The sequence below is a fragment of the Lissotriton vulgaris genome, chromosome 7, assembly GCF_964263255.1.
Source record: "Lissotriton vulgaris chromosome 7, aLisVul1.2, whole genome shotgun sequence".
Lineage (NCBI taxonomy): Eukaryota > Metazoa > Chordata > Amphibia > Caudata > Salamandridae > Lissotriton > Lissotriton vulgaris.
In genome coordinates this window covers 1,638,224,599-1,638,247,128 of record NC_141695.1, presented here as the reverse complement: position 1 = coordinate 1,638,247,128, position 22,530 = coordinate 1,638,224,599, and the positions used below count along the sequence as shown (strand labels likewise).

The 22,530-nt window shown below is 44.1% G+C and overlaps 1 protein-coding gene across 5 annotated transcripts in view; it reads left to right on the top strand.

The window, feature by feature from the left end:
• The window catches only part of SULF2 (sulfatase 2), a 432,620-nt gene that overhangs the window by 336,845 nt on the left and 73,245 nt on the right, over positions 1 to 22,530 (top strand). For all 5 annotated transcript variants that reach the window (XM_086932614.1, XM_086932611.1, XM_086932613.1 and 2 more), the window contains exon 11: positions 16,873 to 17,080. In XM_086932614.1, coding sequence (XP_086788740.1) covers positions 16,873 to 17,080 — 208 coding nt within the window. The remainder of the gene's footprint in view (positions 1 to 16,872; positions 17,081 to 22,530) is intronic.

Genomic DNA, 22,530 nt, shown 5'->3' with positions numbered 1-22,530 from the left:
ATCGCGCAACACACGGGGACCATGTTCCGCCGTGCGGGGATGCAAGTTGCTGGTCTCCGAGTCCGGGGAAAGTATCGGGAAAACAGCTGAGATTACCGCGTCGTCTCGGAGCTCACGGAGGCAGCGCCATTACTCGCCGGCGCGTAAGCCATGCCCCCCCATCGGTATTCTTAACTCTGAGGGGCAGAGTTACCTCATCAAAATCCTGAAACCTCGTAAATAGGACCAGTATGATCTATTTTTGCATTGTATCGTATCGTTTATTGATATTCTGAAACATTGTATCATAATCAAGATAGGATACATCAGTTAAGAAATGTTTTAAAACACATAAAAAAAGTGAATAAATAACATAAAACATCCATAAAATCAATTAAGTGGGTGTAAAATCACAAGAGGGAATTCGCAACCTGGCTTTGAGTGTCTTTTAACACTTTACTTCTAATTATCGTAGCTGCATACAGGAATTTTGAGTGGGCCACCACCACAATCGAGTTTATGTCACTTTTGCATATTCTATATGCCTCTCCTCTCAACAATAAACAGAGTGGTCTACACATGGGGGAAATCCATTTAGACCTCTGTTTCGCATACATTTTTGTATCACATTAAAGTAGTGTGAGCTCCTAGAATGCAAGATGTAAATATGGGGTCTTGTTTTATGAAATATGAAACTCTCAAGTCTGTTGCTGTTAGTAAGATGAAAATCAAATTTCAATATTCAGTCCTTTCCCTGTTACCATTATATTAAAGTGTACATGGAAATCACTGTCTTGCATAGACAAATCCAGAAAATGGATTTGAGAAACGTCAGGACTATACCATAGTGACCAAGCATGATTCATCCCAAAAGATTATGTGATCTTTGTTTTCACCAAGAAAAAAGGAAAGTTCCCACTAAAGAACATTAAGTTCTACTTCTGTAAGAATTTCTCAGAAAAATCATTGACCCTTGATCCATTTACTTCTTCCTAAATTCTTTCATCATAATCTGTTCTGGCTTTAATTGCTCCTTTTGTCCACCTTGTTGGCTTGCACTGCTTAATCTTTCTCCCCATCTTTCCTTTCCTACATTTTTTAAAAGACCCAGTTGGGGTTGGAAATATAGGAGGCTATTTGATTCCATCTGCCTCAGAGTTTAAGAAAATATGTACTGTCAGGCACTGCTCAAAGCGTAATACATTCAACATTTGTCCTTGTAAAGATCCTCATACTTCATACACCTACTCAAAGATTTGAAGTATAAAACACTCATGTTTACTATGTTATAAATTTTTTTTTTTCTGCCAAACTGAAAATAGTCTATTTCACTCCTTGTGTGCAAACCAGAACCTCTCCTGCAATTTTCTTTATGCTTTGGAGGCCACTCACATGGTTGAAATTGAATCCATTCCAAACTGAGATGCTTGTTTTTTTTTTGGCGTGCTCAATAAATGGGATAGTGTGTATAAATGGGTAGTGTGTGTCCTCACATTCAACAGGAACAGTCCCTAATCGGATTTCCTTTTGAGAAATTCAGGTATCATCCTTGAGCAACCAGTTGGGCAAGTTGAAAACACCTTCTTTTTACTTGTTCATTCTACACCCTTCAAATTTCCTTTCCTTTTCCTGTATAGTAATGAGTGCTATTTAAACTAATAAAAAATGCACATCTCAGTGACCACTTAAGAGTCTACAAAAAGATCTGGTTTAAATCAGACTGTTTAATGTATTAGATTAGTTAATGATTCCAGACCAACCCTGTCATAGGTTGTGTCTTCAAGGAATATATGCTGTCACTGGTTTTAAACTCCATGCCCCACTAAGGGCCCGATTAAAAGTTTGGTGGTGCGGGAGTGAACTGCTATGCTGGCGGCCTGCTCCAGCATCGCTAAACCCGTGTTCGGGCTACCCACCAGATTGTGAGTTTTCTAGAGTCTGGCAAACTACGTTTTGCATTCCCACAGCGGTGCCTCTGAAAATAGGCACCCTCGAAGTGTCCACGCCAGAAACAGTTACTGCACGGCATGGGATGTAAAGTCCAGGCTATAAAAACAGTTTGTGCACGGGATAGAATGTAAAGTCCAGGCTGTGGAGGAACTGTGGTGCATGCACACACGGGACATGTTGTGCCCTCTGCATGCAACCCAGGGCCCAGGGGCACAAGTGAGCCCTGGAGGGCCTCATTTGTTTCCACTCTTCCACAGTTTTCAGGGAGGAGGAACTGCCAGGAAAACTATGGCGGAGAGAAAACTCGTAATATGCTTGGCGGAACCGAGGCGGTCCCTCCAAGCACATTGCAGCCTCTACATAATCGCACCACCACATTTGCGCTGCAATTACGGTCCGACTGCCCTACCCGTAATGTAGCAGTTGCAGCAACGGTGGTTGGACTATCACCACTGCACCTCATAATCAGGGCCTAAGTGCGTTGAGAACATGCAACAACAAGTTGGATTTTATGATTTCTAAATACATGCCTAAGGGCTGGTGCATCCGCTGCTTACAGGTTCAAGGAGCCTTGATTTGGGCGCCTCTACCTGCTCAGTTGATGGCTACATTCTCTCAGGTTAAGATTAAAAAACATCTAAAAGTCTGGAAATGTAATATATAACCTAGTTTATATATTTGGATTAGTAAGATTGTTGATTTTTCTTTGTTTTCAATAGTGTTCTCTAAAAGCTCATTAGAAAATCCCCATAGATAGATAAATAGTCACCACATCAGTCCAGGGTGAACTCCATAGACATCCACAAATGTGGGGACATAATCCCCTCTTTACACCCCTGACGTCTACTATTTGATTATATCTATCTATCAAACTACTGGTCCATCTCTTCCAACAGAGAACATTTCCTTGTCATCTGCCCCTCTCATAGCCCTGCTGGCTTGAAGAGAATATATAGTTTTGGAGAAATTGTACACCATCAGCAGGTAGTCGTTTAACTGACTATCTTCTTTCACCACATGTGTATGTGAGCTCTCTTTTATCTGCATCCCATACTTTCACAATAAACAAAAGTATGCACTGCAGCTATGTGCATGACTCTGCGCGCTCACAGAAGCCTCATGCACGTCATCAAATTCGTCCGCCAGGTCGGCCTCAACCTCACACTCCACAACTACACAGGCAGGCGGTGGACTGCAACCAATTCAGAGAAGGTATCAAAAAGTGTTGTGAGACCACATCAGTGCTAGAAGCAAACTACAAAAATTGAAATAATTGGCTAATAAAATAATTGCAACCAACTCTAATATATAATCAGAACACTATGCTAAGTGAAAGAGGTTAGCCAGCCCATATGTCACTTTGTTGCTACCTCATGTTGGTCATTCATGCAGGATGTAACACTAGATACCATTGAAGCGGCATTCTTCTCTTCTCATATCAGGCCACAATTCGGACACAAAAATCTCTACGCTGCACAAAATTTCTTAATATAGCTATTGCACCAGCTTGGCACTCCAGCTACAAACACCTGTGCCCAAAATCCTTAATATGGAATAAGAAAAGTAAATGAAGTTAATCCAAATGTGGAAAGAGATTTTTGGAGGTTGCTAATGAGGGCCATGGGTAGAAAGGTATGATGAGATCTCTGTAGTGGAAAGAGGTTTTTAGAGGGATATAATGAACTAGAATCACCTCCACTTGCACAGTTGATGTTGATGACCCATTCACACGGCAATTAGTACCTTTAGAATTTATTGTGGACTTTACATCACAAGTATACATTCTTAAGATAGCTCAAGAAAGTGTACTTTCAGGATGGAATCTTCTCATGGATATGGTTTGATATGCTCTGTGTGTGTGGAGGTGGGTTTGTGTGTGTTTTGAATATATTCTTAGGTTTCCAAAATATTGTTGAAAAACGGATATTAACACTTTCTCATCGAGTTTTATGTGAATCACACAGAAAAAGATCCTCTATGTCAAACACTAACATGTACCCACAGCCAGTCCAACAAGTATGAACCCACAGGATGTGTACTGGATTTGACTGGCTGTTGTGTCATATGTGTTGGATTATGATAATCGTGGAATCATGATCATTAGACTACAATGTAGTACACAATTGAATATTTACAACAGATCTCTTAATGTCATGTAAAATACATAGTTTAGAGTTTGTAAAGAGTTGTAAATAGTGACGTGTGTAAACGCTTACAAAACTGAAATAATATAAAGAATTAACACAATACTTCTTGTGAGAATGTTTCCATGTGAGATAGTATTTGTTTTTCTGTGTGATTCAAATACAGCTCCCTGGGTAAGTGTTAATGTGGATATAAATCTTGGATCAGTTATATTTCTGATCCCTTAGGTTGAGTAGCGCAGAACCATATCGATCTACAAATCTATATTCTGTTTTTTGTATTTTTGAAAAACTGCCATGCTATTTTATTTTTACTTATAAAATAAAAAAAATATTTTACTTACATCAATGAAAAAGTATGCTACTTTCAAGTTAGCTTTACAATTGTAATACTTCTGTGTGAGTCATGAAAGACAGCTTCGTTAAACCCATTACCCTCAGCAAGCAATTCAGTCAGCAGTTAATGGTGCCATTATCTGCCCTCGAGCCATTGCTTATGGTCAATCCTGTAAATGTCTGTGATTCCTTATTGGACTGTTTTTTTTAATGCATTAGACTGTGCAGGTTTTTTTAATTGACAACTGAATCCGGAACTAACGTTTGTCATAAAATTCAAAATAAATGTGTTTTTTTGCATAGTCTCTCTTTGGTTAATAATTTGAAAATAACCTTATGTGACATCTTGCACATGGATGTGTGGCAGTGAGGTTTTGTGGCTATATAATATGTGATCCGCCCTTCGAGGAATCTTCTCAGTGATTGCACCGAACTTATGGAACGCCATCCCGCCCATTAGAAGAAATGACCATAACATTGGGTCAACATCTGGGGCTTCCTGCACAAAAACGTTTCATTTGTAAATCAAGTGATCCGACTACATGAGCATAGAGTCACACAGTACAGTCACATTTCGCAACGCACAAAAGTGGAAAGAATGTCATCTTCTTCCAGAGTGCCAAAACATGAACACATTTTGCAGCACACATAGAAGTAGCAAATCACCATTATTTAATGATTGTCCATGTGCAGGAATCTGTCCCTTCCTACACATAGACAATCATTAATGGCATTTTGCTCTTTCTATGTGTGCTGTAGAATGCTCCACACATAGAAAAAGCAAAAACGAGGAGAAATACAATTATTTCTCCTCGGTGTGCCATCATAACACATGGCGTTCGTTTTTGGCGCTCACCTCCTTGTAAATCTGGGGCAGCGTCAAAAAGCAATGGGTGTTCGATGTCTATCTCTCTACCTCTAATCTGATTATCTTTCTTTCTTTTTGCTGTATCTTTCTATCTCCGTATTTCTAGCTGTCTTTCTATCTCTTTCTCTATCTTCCTACCTAATTTTCTAAATTTCTATCTCTATCTGCTCCTCCACTCTACCTATACCTGTTTATCTATGTTCCTGTGTCTAATTACCTGCGCATCTACTTGACGATTTAGGGGCATATTTACAAGGGGGTTGCACCACCGGAACAACACTTTTTTAATGTTTCGGTGGCACAATCCCACTTTGTAAATATGGTACCCTTTCACGCAGGGTCATGCAATGGGTGTTGCTATGGGTGTTCCACCAGATTACCCATAGCTTGTTGACTCAGCTCCAGGTTTATAAGGAGGTGAAAGTCTGAGGAAGCGCCAAAAAGTAACGCCATGTGTTAGAAGAGCGCAACGAGGAAAAATCATTTTATTTCTCCTCGTTTTTGCTTTTTCTCTGCAGCACACATAGAAGTAGCAAATCGCCATTATTGGTTGTTTATGTGGAGGAAGGGCACCCTTGCACTAAGGCGCTAGGGTGTCAGAGTTGGCGCTAGGCAGATATTTTTAGTGCTACGTAAAACACAGGGGTGCGCCATATTGTTGTGAATACAGCGCATCCCTGCGTTTTAGAAATGGCGGAGCATGGCGCTGCTAAATTTGCCACAGCTACGCACTCCATCATATCCTTGTAAATATGCCCCTTAGTCTCAAAGCTATACATACATTGCTATATTTCTCTCTCACTTTCTCTTTGCTTATATCTCAAGCTCTATGTATTGCTATCTTGCATTGTATTGGCATAGCCATCCTACAAAGTTCTCTCTATATCTCCAAACTCGTGGAGCGGGAAGAAGTGCCTGTTGGCCCGCAGCAATCACAAACCCATAACTTGACTGGGTGGAAAAGAGGTGCCGACCTAATGGTGTCATGCAGTACAGGGGGCTTTAGCAGTACTGTTTCTCATGCTAATGAGACATGGCATATAGATTTCTGCCCTAAAGACCAGGAGACAACCTTAAATAAGCAGGGCATCTGCCATAAGGCCTATAATGCAGTTTGACCCATATTGCCAGTTTGACCCTGGATAGTGATAGCTGGCGACTGTTATCCAAGGTCTGTGAGCACTCTCTGAACCTATTTGTGTGCGCATGCAGAGAAAAGCTAGCCAGGCAACCAAACACCCTGTTTGGAGGGAACACAGGGAGGTCTATGATTCAGCTTGTGATAGACAATTGTGTTACCTGATTCTTACATTTTTTACATAATTAGTACTGCTGTCTGTTAATTCACACTCACTGTAGAAAGGTCAATTATTTTTGGGAATGGCCAGCTGTCGACCTCAGACAAGAAGGCCAACATCTACTAGATGTCACACAAAATAAATTGAATAAACCTGCTCTCTGTATTTGGTAACTTGACTTTAAAAAAAAGTCTATGTGTAATGTATTTAAGCAGTGCACAAACGGTATAAAAAGTCACACAAAAACAATGAGTCCACAAAAACTTTTAAAATAAAGAGAGAAGCATTTTATTAGTAAAATAAGTCCAAACTAACAAAAAACAATAGGGGGAATCAGATATATGAATTTTTACAAATGTAAAGTGAAAATGCACCACAAAAATAAAAGCACCCAATGTAAGTCAATGGTCGCAGTAGACAGAACCACGGTGCAGTTTCAGGTTGACCGCAATGTTGCACGAGAGAGACAAACCGAGTGACTTGGTCCTAGTGAAAGTCAGAAAGTCTCAAATTTGGAAAAAAGTTTCTAAGTCCTTCTTCAGAAACAAACTTTGTCACTTTCTTGAAGAGAAATGTTATCATTTCTTTGAAAGTACGAATGCAGAAAGATACTTTGTCACTTTTTAAGAAGAAAAACCCTCCCCTCATGGGACGCCGCTGCAGCTATAGCCACCGCCATGAACCAAAGGCCGGATACTTAAAGCAGGTTGGCCCCACTGGCACTCTGGAGCTGTTGAGGTTTTTCGAATAAAATGTTGTATATCCCTGCTCAGAATGGGACTCAGTAATTTTTTGGGGAGGTGCAAAGATCTCCATGTGATACAAAGCTGAAATCCAGTCCAATGCTGTGAAGATGCTTTTCAGATACTTTTACTGGCCGGTACCTCTGGAGTTCTGGTGGGAAAGTTTTCAAACGTTTCCAAACTTTCTTCTGGTGCGCAAACTACCACAAGAGTAAACTTATAAGGCCCTCAGAACCTCAGGGAATGGCACTTAGAGCCTTTCATTGGTCAAAAGCAAAGTCCAATACTAGTCTGGTTGCCATCTGTCCACCGGGATTCTTTACAGAAATGTCCTCTTCAGCTTTTTTTGTATTTTCCTAGAGCCACCAAGGGGATCCGCCTTATAGTCCTTGGAGATCTTTCCATTCCTTGGATTTCCTTTCTGCGAACAGGCCCAAAAGGCAATGTGTCAAGGCAAATCCAATTTGCCCAAAGTCTTCAGCCACACTAAACTTGGGCTCTGAAAGCCAGGGTGTATAGTGAAGCGTACTATAGAAATTACCAGTTTCTTCACACATCTAAGACTAAAACCTAGACTCATAACAAAAAATGAGCGAGAAGTCTAGTAAGACAAAGCAGGGTCCTTCAGTAACCAGTCAGGAGATTGATAAGAAATGTGATCTGGTACTGTATGGAAGTTTTACAAGTACCTTGAAAAGGCCTGTCAGGCAGGATTTGACACTGTTGTATAAACAGGAGGTTCAACACCCCACCATGAATATTTAGCTGCTCTCGTATGGGTCATCCCAGCCCATTCATGTCAACCTGTCAATCAATGTGGTCTATTATGTGACTCCTGGAAGTAATTTCACACCGCATTACAGGCAAGGCAACAATTGCAAACTTAGAAAATTAGCTTATAGTGGCTCATGCAAGCAAATATAATGTTTCCTTTATATAGAATCTAGTATGCAATAGTTACAAAAACATTATAGTTTTTTTTATGAACCAACCCTTGAAAATATTGAATGCTTAAGCCCACTGACAGTTAAAGAATGGCACATTCTTTTCCAAATGTACCCCAAATACTGCATTCTGGATTTTGAACTAATAAGGACCGGCCTGATTTCCTTCAGCCACAATTGTTCTGATTGTCCCACAGAGAACTTCTCAGTCAGACAACAGTATTCACATAGAAATTGAGTTTTAAGCATGTAGCATTTAGAGAGAAGCCCTTAATGCTAGTTCTGTCGGAGTAAATGCAAAAGGTTTTTGTAGACACCATTGTTTACTGAATTGATGAAATCCACACGGTGGTTCTAATGCTCGCATTTACAAAATGTTGCCATTGTAATGCAGCTACAGTGTTATTAGACCTGTCCAGGGCCGGACTGGGAACCAGAACCGGCAAAGTGCTCGGCCGGCCCCCCTATTCCCCCCAGGGAGGGGGGGGGGGCGACCGCACTCTGTGCCAGGGCCGGTTTTCGGCCGTTTTTGTTACAGGGCCGTTTTTGCAGCAAAAACGGCCCTGTAACAAAAACGGCCCCCAACCATGCGGCGCACCGGGGAATTGCTCGGTGCCCGCAACAGCCAGTCCGGGCCTGGACCTGTCGGCCTTAGGGTTGTCTTCGCACAAAACTTGTCGCCTTACTCCTCCATATTTTTCCGATTTTGTATTTACTATACAGCGATCCATGTCTCAAGGACTGACAGATATGTCAGGAATCCTGACGTACATGTTGGTGCAAAAATGTGGCATGGCTGGAGTGTGTCTGGAAACATCCGCAACTCCGGCAATGTGTCATTTTACATGGGGCAAGCCCAGTGTGAAAAGGCCTGAGTCACCCCTTACGCCGGCTTCAAGCAGGCGTAAGCATTTGACACAGTGAGGCCGTAGAAGTGGCAACACTTCTATAAGCCTTTTCTGCGGTGAAACACCCACCCTGCATACAGTATAATGTAGCGCTGGGATTAACAAGTGGGACTCATCTGCCTAGATGCATCACTTTGTAAATATGGTGCAGTCTGGCACATGTTTTACACCAGCCCGTAATGCTGTGCATAATGTAAAGCTGCGGATTTTTACACAGCGGTGAACTTTGTGAGCCATCCTAATTTAAACCCAGGTGTGATTTGAAGCGCAGTACGCTGACTTTACTGGGAACATCTGACAAGCTGCCTGATTCTGCACAGCATCCTCTCATAATCTCCTTTTTTACATGCCCCTAAGGTATGACAAATATGTTATGCAGGGATATTCCTGTCAGCAAGTGCTACGGGGCATTGAGCGAGAAAGGCGCCATGCAAAAGCACTCATTAATTAAAATCAAGAGTTCTTTTTTTTTTTTTACCTAAGAGGCTATTTGAGTCTTTTTTTTGTTAAGTAAAAAAATATAATTTTTTCCTTAGCAACAGAAAGACATAGGTCAAAATGAATAATGTTATGGACCAGTTAAACACTGGATGTGTTATACTTTCTATTTTGGCATGTTAACTCGACCTATAATTGAGTCAGATTCTGGAAAGTGCTCTATTTGAATTAAAAAAAAAGAAAGGGATTTCACTTCCAGCTTTCATAATTCTCCTGGCAGGAAAATAAAGTAGAAAAGTACTCTGTGTCTCCCGCCAGAGCTTGTGAGAATGGAACATGTAAGTGGTCCTTAAAAGGTTTATTTAATGTAATTGTACCACCCCGTGCTGCGAGATTATAGTGCAGCCAAAGGAGTACATCACTTTGAGCCCTTCTTTACCGTGTTAAAAATGGAACACCGGCGAGGCGGAACGCTGGTGCCACAGCTTAAAACTCAGACTGCAAAATGCTCCCCTAGAATTGACATCTGTGCATCTGGTCTGCTATCAAATCCCTGTCTCCAGTTGAAGCATCTAATGCACAGGTAGGACGTAAGCGCCTAGACCTGTCAACTTACCTGCCCAATAGGGATACGACCTCACCGGAGAGGCCGATGCAAGCAGAAGCAGTGGAGTCGGGTTGGGAATTCGGCAGACAACCACGAGGGAAAACGTAATAAATAATTAATTTTCCATAGTTGCCGTCTGACTAAATCCCCCCTCCCCCAGCCCCACTGCTCTTACCTGCATGGACCGCTGCTGCAACCTCATTGAGAATCCATCGTAGCAGTGGCGTTGCCAGGGCTTTTGACGCCCGCGGCGATACCACAGTTTGCCGCCCAGTGCCGGTAAGAGTAGGAGGGGGGTGCTGGCGAATGACCATGATGAGCGGGGGTGGGTGGCTTCGGGCGACAAACAACAACGAGCAGAGGGCAGTAGTGAGGGAGAATACAGAAAAAGCAACAAGCATTGGCACAGCCAATAGGTCTCGCATTTGGGACCTTATAAGAGTTTAGCCATGCAACAGTTGGTGTTGTTCACCAAGGATATTCTGATGCATAACTAAATACTTCTAGGGTCCAAAAAGCGAGACCTATTGGCTATGCTAATGCTTGTTTGTTTTTTGTTGCTGTTTTGTTTAAGTTGCCAGATCTACAATTGCTAGACTTGGTTTTTGTTAACAGTTCTTTGCATCAAATTAACTTGTTCTCATTGCTCTGAATGTTGTTTCCATTCTGGTTGTAGGAAGCAGTAATTCCCGGGGGTGTGGAGGCTGGCTAGCTGTGTGCATGCGCCAAACTTTGCAAATAAGAGAAAGCCTGGTGCAGGTGCAATTTACAAGTGTGGAGGGAGGGAGCCCCAGGCAGCATGACTCCCTCAAACAGGAGTTCATGCACTGCACCTGCACAGTCAGCATGGTTTAAGGAAACTTGACCCACCCCCTCCCAGGCATCGAATACATATTTACCAAGAAACTCTGAGAAGAGCCTGCCTGACGCACTGACGGCTGGTGGTGTGTGTGCCTGGTGAAAGCGTGCACTGACGGCTGGAGGTGTGTATGCCTGGTGAAAGCATGCACTGACGCTGGTGGTGTGTCTGCCTGGTGAAAGCGTGCACCGATGGCTGGTGGTGTGTTTGTGCCTGGTGAAAGCATGCACCGACAGCTGGCAGTGTGTGCCTGGTGGAATCATGCACCGACGGCTGGTAGGGTTTGACGGCTGGTAGTGTGTGTGCCTGGTGAAAGTGTGCACTGACGGCTGGTGGTGTGTGTGCCTGGTGAAAGTGTGCACTGACGGCTGGTGGTGTGTGTGCCCGGTGAAAGCGTGCACTGACGGCTGGTGGTGTGTGTGCCCGGTAAAAGCGTGCACTGATGGCTGGTGGTGTGTGTGCCAGGTGAAAACATGCACTGATGGCTGGTGGTGTATGTGCCCGGTGAAAACGTGCACTGACGACTGGTAGTGTGTGTGCCCGGTGAAAGCAGGCACTGACGGCTGGTGGTATGTGTACCCGGTGGAAGCGTGCATTGACGGCTGGTGGTTTGTGTGCCTGGTGGAAGCGTGCACTTAAGGCTGGTGGTGTGTGCCTGGTGGAAGCTTCCACTGATGGCTGGTGGTGTGTGCCTGGTGGAAGCGTGCACCGACGGCTGGTGATGTGTGTGGCTGGTGGTGTGTGCCTGGTGGAAGCGTGCACCGACGGCTGGTGATGTGTGTGGCTGGTGGTGTGTGCCTGGTGGAAGCATGCACTGACGGCTGGTATTGTGTGTGCCTGAAGGAAGCGTGCACTGACGGCTGGTGGTGTGTGGGCCCAGTGAAAGAGTGCACTGATGGCTGGTGAAGCGTGTGCCTGGTGAAAGCATGCACTGATGGCTGGTGGTGTGTGTGCCTGGTGGAAGCGTGCACTGACGGCTGGTGGTGTGTGTACCTGGTGGAAGCATGCACTGACGGCTGGTGGTGTGTGTGCCTGGTGGAAGCGTGCACTGACAGCTGGTGGTGTGTGCTTGGTGGAAGCGTACACTGACGGCTGGTGGTGTGTCTGCCTAGTGGAAGCGTGCACTGACGGCTGGTGGTGTGTGTGCCTGGTGGAAGCATGCACTGACGGCTGGTGGTGTGTGTGCCTGGTGGAAGCGTGCACTGACAGCTGGTATTGTGTGTGCCTGGAGGAAGCGTGCACTGATGGCTGGTGGTGTGTGTGCCCAGTGAAAGCGTGCACTGATGGCTGGTGGTGTGTGTGCCTGGTGGATGCGTGCACTGATGGCTGGTGGCGTGTGTGCCTGGGGGAAGCGAGCACTGATGGCTGGTAGTGTGTGTGTCCAGTGAAAGCGTGCACTGACGGCTGGTTGTGTGTGTGTGCCTGGTGAAAGCGTGCACTGACACCTGGTGGTGTGTGCCTGGAGGAAAGCGTGCACCGATGGCTGGTAGTGTGTGATGGCTGTAGTGTGTGTGCCTGTTGAAAGTGTGCACTGATGGCTGGTGGTGTGTGTGCCTGGTGGAAGCATGTACTGACAGCTGGGCATGTGTGTGCATGCCTGGTGGAAGCGTGCACTGATGGCTGGTGGTGTGTGTGCCTGGTGGAAGCTTGCACTGACAGCTGGTGGTGTGTGTGCCCGGTGGAAGCGTGCACTGACGGCTGGTGGTGTGTGTGCCTGGTGGAAGCGTGCACTGAAGGCTGGTGGTGTGTGTGCCCAGTGGAAGCGTGCACTGACGGCTGGTGGTGTGTGTGCCCGGTGAAGTCAAGTCAAGTCAAGTCAAAAGATTTGTATAGCGCGCTACATACCCAGAGGGTCTCAAGGCGCTTGAAGAAGGGTGGGGAGTTACTTGTCGAATATCCACGTTTTGAGTTGCTTTCTGAATGCTAGGTGGTTCTGAGCTAGGTGGTTCTGATGGCTGGTGTGTGTGTGCCTGGTGGAAATGTGCTCTGACGGCTGGTGGTGCGTGTGCCTGGTGGAAACGTGCACTGACGGCTGGTGGTGTGTGTGCCTGGTGAAAGTGTGCACTGACAGCTGATGGTGCGTGTGCCCGGTGAAAGCGGGCACTGACGGCTGGTAGTGTGTGATGACTGGTAGTGTGTGTGCTTGATGAAAGCGTGCACTGAGGGCTGGTGATGTGTGTACCTGGTGGAAGCGTGCACTGACAGCTGGTGGTGTGTGTGCCTGTTGGAAGCGTGCACCGATGGCTGTTAGTGTGTGTGCCTGGGGGAAGCATGCACTGATGGCAGGTGATATGTGTGACTGGTGGAAGCATGCAGTGACGGCTGATGGTGTGTGGGGCTGGTGGTGTGTGTGCCTGGTGGAAGCTTGCACTGACAGCTGGTGGTGTGTGTGCCCGGTGGAAGCGTGCACTGATGGCTGGTGGTGTGTGTGCCTGGTGGAAGCGTGCACTGAAGGCTGGTGGTGTGTGTGCCCAGTGGAAGCGTGCACTGACGGCTGGTGGTGTGTGTGCCTGGTGGAAGCTTGCACTGACAGCTGGTGGTGTGTGTGCCTGTTGGAAGCGTGCACCGACGGCTGGTGGTGTGTGTGCCTGGTGGAAGCATGCACTGATGGCAGGTGATGTGTGTGCCTGGTGGAAGCGTGCAGTGACGGCTGATGGTGTGTGTGGCAGGTGGTGTGTGTTCCTGGTGGAAGCATGTACTGATGGCTGGTGGTGTGTGTGCCTGGTGGAAGCGTGCACTGATGGCTGGTGGTGTGTGTGCCTGGTGAAAGCGTGCACTGACCGCTGGTGGTGTGTGTGCCTGGTTAAAGCATGCACTGACAGCTGGTGGTGTGTGTGCCTGGTGGAAACGTGCACTGACGGCTTGTGGTGTTTGTGCCTGGTGGAATTGTGCACCGACGGCTGGTGGTGTGTGTGCCTGGTGGAAGCGTGTACTGCTGGCTAGGGGTGTGTATGCCTGGTGGAAGCGTGCACTGACGGCTGGTGGTGTGTTTGCCTGGTGGAAGCGTGCACTGATGGCTGGTGGTGTGTGTGCCTGGTGAAAGCGTGCACTGACGGCTGGTGGTGTGTGTGCCTGTTGAAAGTCTGCACTGACGACTGATGGTGTGTCTGCCTGGTGGAAGCAGGAGCATTCACAGTGATAGAAGACACAAATGAAACTGACGAAGAGGAGGGGGAGGAGGTGGAGAAGGAATAGAAGGGGTAGAAGGGAGGTCGAGTGCGAGCAGAGGAGCATGATTCACAGCTAGAAGACACAAATGAAGCTGACCAGGAGTGAGGGGAAAGGGAGAGGGGTAATGCAAGCAGAGGAGCCCAATTACAGCAATAAAAACACAGATGGCAGCTGTGCACGTGCACAAGCTCGTGAACGCAGGCTGTAGGCCAGCAAAAGCCTCTGGTGGCACTTTTAAAAGCCACTTACTAAATGTCTCGAAGAGACAGCCAATGCACTGTCTCGGGCGCTCATGGCTCATGCACTCATGGCTCGCCACCGGCAAAAGGTTGCGCCCCAGGCAAACCGCCACCCCCAGCTTCGCCACTGCATGGTAGGACTTAGCTGTCAGTTTCATCTTGAGGAATCTATACATGAGTTGAACAGTAGATTGATCTTATTAATGTAAATATACCTTCCTTGAACTTTATGAGGCAGCAGTTGTGATGTTACAAATTATTCTGTTATATTAATTTAACTATAATTTCTTTGAGGTGTTTGTTTAAATCGCCGCCAACGCTGATTTCTCTATGGTTGTGTTGCAGTATCAGTCGTTGGCTATGCGTTGTGCGTGATTTACTCCAAGGCTGGAGTACAGTTAAGCCTGTTTACATTCAAGACTGTTTCGACACCATTAAGGCTGAAGTAATTTTAGATGTTTATTTTGTCAATTCCAATTGCCTGCACTTTTGAGGGTGGGTGTCTGGTATTGGCATGTCCCTCCTAATCCAATACCTACTTTTCCACTAACCTCACCCATTTTTGAGTAATTAATCCACATTCTCCTGCCACTCCCCCAAGCTCCCCCCATATTTACTTCAAAAAAGTATACTTAGATGTGCGGAGATGTCCGCCAGGAAAATATAAGAGATGGGAGGTGGAGATCTCCACCCATAGGTTTATGAATTGGACTCTGTAGTATATAATTACATTTCTAAATCGGGCCCAGAGAGAGGAGTCAGTGGCGCATACAGAATACCACTGGAAGAGAGGCTGAAAACTGACCTATAGAGTAACATGTATGTTATAAAATACCAACCAAACAGCCACATTTGTTAAGTAACTTGGATGTCATGACATAAGAAGGGTGCAGAGCTGGCATACTTAAATGGGTTGAGGGAAATTGAACTTGCTCAGAAATTCACTCACTTTTTAGTTTTTTAATCAGTGTTTGTCACACGTAACATAAATAAAAAGCTTCCAGACAGTGAATCCTTCCTTCACGCGTATTCTCACTGTAACGCTTTGGTTAGCAATGAAAAGTTGAAGTTGATAGATAAATATTTGGGGCAAACTATTTATGTCAGTCACCACCAAGACAATATTCAGTAGCAGGGCCCTTTATTTTCTATTTTGTGATGTAAAGAAACCAAAGTGAACCATTATTACCAGTGTAGTTTAGCAAAATAAAATTCCCATCACTATAAACTTAAGGTGAGGCCAATCTAATAATGTTGAAGCCTCAGTATATTGTGGTAGATACCATTGACCTCCAATGTTGCTGTAGCTTGAATTAGCCTGCAATATAGTACTTGGGTAGCTATTGCGGATACAGTATTGTTATGCGATATGACACATGCAATATAGTGGGAGCATGCCTCCAATAGAGCTGATCATTAGCAGAAGAAGTAGTTAAGTATCTTCATTGGAGAAGTGTGGCACAGAGACTAGAGTGGCTGACTTGAGTGCGGGGCTCACGGTTTGATCAGCGGCGGCAGCTCAGCTCAACATCATGTCACTCTTGGTAGTAGCCCATTTACCCCTAGATTCATCAAAGTCCCGTTTTGCGAGTCCTTAATAGCGATTATTAAGGAATCGCTATTAAGGACTTGCAAAACGGGATTCATGTAGGAATCGCTAAATAAATTGCGATTCCTACACATTCCTTATTTGCGATTAGCAAATTGCTAATCGCAAATAAGGAATAACTCCCCATTCATTCCTATGGGCCTAAAAGGCCCATAGGAATGAATGGGGAGTTATTCCTTATTTGCGATTAGCAATTTGCTAATCGCAAATAAGGATGCTATTTCAAGTGTGTTAGGGGTGTCAAAGGGCACCCTGTAGCACCCCTGAAATGTAAATTTAGACTTATGTTGCGCACACACATGTTCAAAGGACCTGTGTGTGTGTAACATACAACTGAGAAAAATGCACAAAAGTGAATTTTTCTCAGTTTTCGCTATTTACCACGAAGTCATACTTCGCGGTAAATAGCGGCAAAAAGTCGCGAAATCGCAATTTATTAATGGTTCATGAATAGCATTTAAGGAATCTCAAATTGAAATTCCTTAAATGCGATCGCAATTTGAAAAATCGCAATTTTTTGCGATTTTTCAAATTGCGAGTTCATGACCCATTGATGAATTCCAAATTCCATTTTTGCGGGCGCAAACGGGCGAATTCTGCGATTCGCACCATTTGCGCCCACAAAAATGATTCATGAATCTAGCTGTTAATCTCCCTAACGGCCCCCAGTGGCTGGATACCCTAAGGGGTGATACGTTTGCGCTTTACAGATGTGGAATTATTATTATAACTGTGCTTTGGTGTGCTGTTGAAATATTATAACAGAGTGTTTCTTTCAGAAATGGCAGTGCATTGAGGATACCACTGGCAAACTACGGCTTCATAAATGCAAAGGGATGTCTAACTTGGCCATTGCCTCCGGCATCAAAGGAATGTCCAACCTCATGTCCAAGTACTACAGCAAGAACGACGATGAGTGCAACTGCGATGAGAACGAATCCAAGTTCAGCTCCTTCGGGCGCCTAAAGAAACTCTTCACTAAAAAAAGTAAGTTACCCTTTTTGATTTTTTGTTTGCCACAGAATCTTACTTCTCTGAAAGCTGTGAGTGTACTACTGTTTCTTGCTGCTTGTGATGGGGAAGTAAGGCTTGTTGGCCCAACACTGTGGTAATCACTAGGGGCCATATTATCAAGCAAGGGCGGTACATTATCGCCGCTTTTATCGGCAGGAAACTGCCGCTAAAGCGGCGATAATGGGCTTGATAATATGCCCTTGTGAATTCTCATAGAAGCCCAGGTTAACACAAGAACCTGGGCTTCTATGGGAATTCACAAGGGCATACTATCAAGCCCATTATCGCCGCTTTAGCGGTAGTTTTCTGCCGATAAAAGGGGAGATAATGTATCGCCCTTGCTTGATAATATGGCCCTAGGTGTGTACAAAATCTGCATTATTTGCTGTCGCATAATTATATGGCATTTCAGTAAAATTACTCAGTATTAGGTGTCCTTTTGTGAACAATAAATCTGTCATTTTGCACTATATTTTAGCATGAAATGCACCCTCACGTCAATTTGACACATGGATGCATTTTGCACCAAATAGTGCTAAAATCATAATTGTTGTGAGAGACACGTAATTACACGCTGTGGCTTGATATCAGGAATTTCGCGTAAGCAGAGTCGTTTCTGGAAATCTATGCACCCAGATGTGGCTGTTATGGTTGCCTGCAGCAGCACACCACCCAGCTTCTGTGGCGCTGATTAACGGGGATCAGCTAGGCGTGGGCACCCTCCATGTCAGCAATTAGATCGCACATTAATTCACTGATAAATCTCAGGCTGATAGAATGCTTGAAAACAGATGGATGTCCCTTTGCAGTTTCAAGTGAATTGCTTGAAAATGAATTGCACATGTGCCATGTTGATTCGCAGACTCTGACACTGACTACACGAAAGGAAGCACAGGATATGTGATCGGGACAAGTAAGGCAGCTGGGCTCCCTTTTGTATGGAGTATGTGTGGTTTAGAAAGGTTAAGTCAGAAAAGGCCAGATATTTTGTCAAATTGAATATAAGAGACTTGCCCAAGAATAACAGATAACTGCTTGCAAGTCAGTCTTGTCTATTAAAAATCGCATTGCCTCAAGCTCATCGATTCATCATCCCAAACTTATTTATTTATTTATTTTATTTTGAAGGTTTTATATGGCGCAAACAAGAGTCTTTCGAGTAACAGAGTGCTTTACAATTCATATGTGGAAAGCAAGAAATAACATACCACGATCTATGTGAAAAAGTTATACAAAGCTCATAGTTGTAAAGACTAAGCTAACAGAAGGTCGACTATGGAGCATAAAAACAGCACACGTAATACAATACAGTACACAGTTATAAAGTTCACGTGAATTTTGCATAAACTTACGGCCTGACTAAGACTTTGGATGAAAGGTTATTCAGTCACAAACATGACAGTTATCCCGTCCGCTGCTTTGAATGTGACATCGGATCTAACATACTTGTAATACTGCAGACAGAATATCCCTGATGTTTGTGACGGAGTATCCCGTCCCCCAATATTTAAATCAGATCCCTAGTTATATAGAAAATTTACTCCAATTTGTACAGGTCCAAGTTCACTCCAAATCACAATGAAACTAGAAACAAAACAAAGGATTGCTTATTTACACAAACTAGGATTGTTTAGATCATGTTTGTTACAAGCAGTAGTTTCAGAGTAGCAACTGCTAGCAATTCCTGCATGTAGTGTCCTCTCCGAACTCCATGATGGCTGGTATCTCCAGCCGTGGGAAAAAAAGGCCTAAGGTTCTAACCTATTTTGCAGTTGCAAATGATGCAATTCGCAAAATAGGGGCATTTGCCACCCCAAAATAGATTTGTACTATATACTAAACCAATTTTAGGAGTCTGTAAATGTTTACGACTCATAAAATGGGTTTGTTATGACCCCGTACGGATTTATAAGATGGAAGGGGAGTGTCGTAGCCGTCCCTTGAAAACCATGAATCTGTATGAAAGGTGTCAATATTTTGCGACCACTTACCACTCAAAAACTTCATAAAAAGAACTGTCTCCCTTTTAGGATTGGTAAAACCATTCACAAAAGGGAATGGGTCCTTAGAACCTCTTCTATTTTGTGAATGCAAAAAAACGTTTGATGAGAAGAAGGCAATGGTGCAATGAACCGATAGTAACTCCCAAAGAAACTTTTAAGAACAAGTAAACTTCTGGTTTTGGAAACACAGCCCAGTGTCCTTTGAGGAAAATGTGCCATATTTAAAAAAACAAAACTTGTACTTTATTTAAAGGTAATTGATTACATGATAGTCTACTGACCCTAGCAGGCCACCATCCTTGTCTTTGTGATCAATCATAGGTAGCAAAAAACACTACGGTGGGGTAGGACCTCGGGGATGTTTAAAGACCTAGCTCTGGAAACAGTCCCCAAATACCGAACAACTACCAGAAGTACCAGAGGGTCTAAAAAAGAGAAGAGTTCGAAGGTGATAGACACCCGCCCAACAGTACAAAGCCCTTAAACTGACTAGAAGGAATCGTTATGTGTAAAAAACATCTCAGGTGGATGAGGAAAATACCCATCAGTCACCACTCGGATCCGCCCTTCATCATTTGGGATTTGTCCGGACCACCCGTGTGAGAATGTTTTTATTACAGTCAAAGAGAGACCAGGTGGTTGAAAAGTCTTCTTTGCTGTGCCAACAACAGTGTGGTCTGCCACTCGATAACAACTAATGAGTGGACAAAATCATGGGACTGGGGTGTGCAGTGCGAATAAATGTGAATGAAAAACAATAAACAAAGTGTGCTAAAGTTGGATAAGAGAGCACAGAACTAAGCATGGACGAATTTTGCGAATCTCGCGTTCGTGAATTTTGCGGATTTGAGAACTCGCAATTCGCAAAATCCGCGAATTCTCGCGAATTTGCGGATTTTTTATTTTTTTTGTGTTCGCGCGGGTTTCTGCCAGTTCGCGAGGGTTTTGTACAATTTCGCAAACGCGAACTTACCTGTCGGGTCGCAAGTTTTGCGAACTTGTTGTTTCTACGTGTCCAGCCTGTTTGGGACACTCTTCTTCATCACTGCCACTCTCTGTCACCACTGCCACTCTCTGACTACTCATGCCACCCTCTGGCTCATCCATGCCACCCTCTGTTTCATCACAGCACCCTCTGGTTGTCCAGTCAGTGTACATTATTGTGGCAAAGCAAAGCACACCTTCCCTGCCTCAAGTGACCTGAATTAATTTGGGGCTGATTAATGTGTCACAGAATATTTTTTTAGCTGGCACCTGCTTCCTTAGTGCTTCCTGATTAGTGATCTTTTGCACTTGCTAAATGCTTTCATTGTTGCAAAATTAGTTACAACACCTGCCCTGCCCCAACTGACAATAATGAATTAGGGGCTGATTAATGGATTTGAACTTCCAGCCTGGCTCCTGCTTGTCTCCCTTAGCTGTAATTCAGGACCTTTGTGGCATATGTGTAACTATTCTGAGGTTCAGAGCAGGGTCACATAATAGTTGCAAGTAGGCAACTGAACTCTGGAGGGGCCCCTCAGGAAGCACTACTAGAAATGGCTACTAATGATGAGCCTGAACTTTTGAACCTGGTAAGTAGTTTCAGTTTTGCTAAGATCGTATTTCTGCAATTTAGCGCTTATTCGCGGGGCGCGAAGTTGTACTGGGAAGCCGCGAACTCACGCGAACAGTGCGAGCAAGCCATAAAATCCGCTGCTCGCGGATTTGCGGATTTTGCGGGAGATTCGCGAATCTCGCGGATTGCGAATTTACCGAAAATCCGCAAAATCCGCGAGCGAAACGGATTTTCCGCCCATGCTTACACAGAACAAACTTTATTCAATGGAAGCTCACTAGACCAAGATTAAAATTGTTTTGTCTAAGACAGTCATGTTAGGTAGACTGTCTGAGGTAGAACCAGGTCGACATGTTTCAGCAATACAGGACTCCTACGTCCTTGCTTTCATCAGGACCATATAAACAAAACCAGTGCTACTGCACAATAGTGAAGAAATAAAGAAGTGACAACAAAGAGTGTGGGATAAACAAGTGCAAAAAGTCACCTGAAATTTCCAAGTACGATTACAGCTAGTGTTGTTCACATAGTCTGTAAGGTAGGACGACCTCACCCCACCTGGCAGTGGCTCAGGAGAAGAGTGAAGCACCGCTCTGTCCGTCGGTACTCCGTAGCCGGCGTCTGAAACGACTGGGAAGTCGGTTCAGACGCCGGCTACGGAGTACCGACTCTTTAAGTCTTGGGCATCCTTTAACTCTGCTTTATTTATATCAACCTCTCTTGCACATTGCTTCGAACAACAAAGTATTTTATTCACCAAACTTCTCATGGTCTTTTTTGTTAGATACATTCTCATTGATCTGAGCATAAGACTCCACTTTTCCCATAAAAGAAAGAACTTCCTCTTTGTTACTTGGTTGTTCTAAATATTGGATCACTTATTACAAATTCCCCTTTAGGACACACACCACTACCACTTATTTCATGCCCTGGATAAGTCACTTCTGTTTGATCAAAACAACACTTTCCTGCTCTAAGCGTTAAAACCATTTTCCTCCAAGTCCTTCAAAACCAATTTCATTCTAACATCGTGCTTCTGCCAGGTTACCCCTACACTGATACATCATCTTGGTAAAATACAACATCAGGGATCCCACTCAGCAATGACATAATTACTTTTTTGGAGAACTGTAACTACAGTCATCCACCAAAATTGGAACCTCAGAAACCTGTCAGCCCCAATGGGTATGATAAAAGCTGTTAATTCTTGTGACTCTTCATGTAACTGAACCTGATGATATGTGGACACCTGATCAAGCATAATAAAAATCTCCACATCTGCCAACAACGTCAACATTTTTTCAATATTTGGGAGTGGGAATTTTTCAACAGCCACCTCTTTATTTAAAGCACAAAGGTCCACACAAAAACACACCTGGCCTTCCTTGCCACCACTACAGGAGCTAACTACTCAGTTACTTCAACAGGAATGATAATCCCAATATACACAATTTTTCCAACTCCGTCTTAACCACCTGGGCCACTACAGGCAACTTCTTTACCTTTGCAGAAATAGGTTTTGCTCCAGGTCTCATTTTTATCTGTTTAATATAATCTTTCTAGTGTGGCCAACTCAAATTGTCATCACTATTGTGTGATACAGGCACCTTACTTGTTATAACTACCATAACTTAATAGATTTTGTAAAACACCCAGTCATACCAGTAGGCTGGACCCCATATCCTCTCAGTTTTACATACATTGTCCCCCAATTGTACTTGACCTTTAAATTAATTTTTTTAAAGCATTTTGGGGATGATTTTTAATTTAGAACTTCAATCAAATATCATCAAAAAATCCTTACTTTCAATGTTCATCCAGCTCTCAGCATTCCTTCACTTTTTCCTTCCACCTGCGAAATG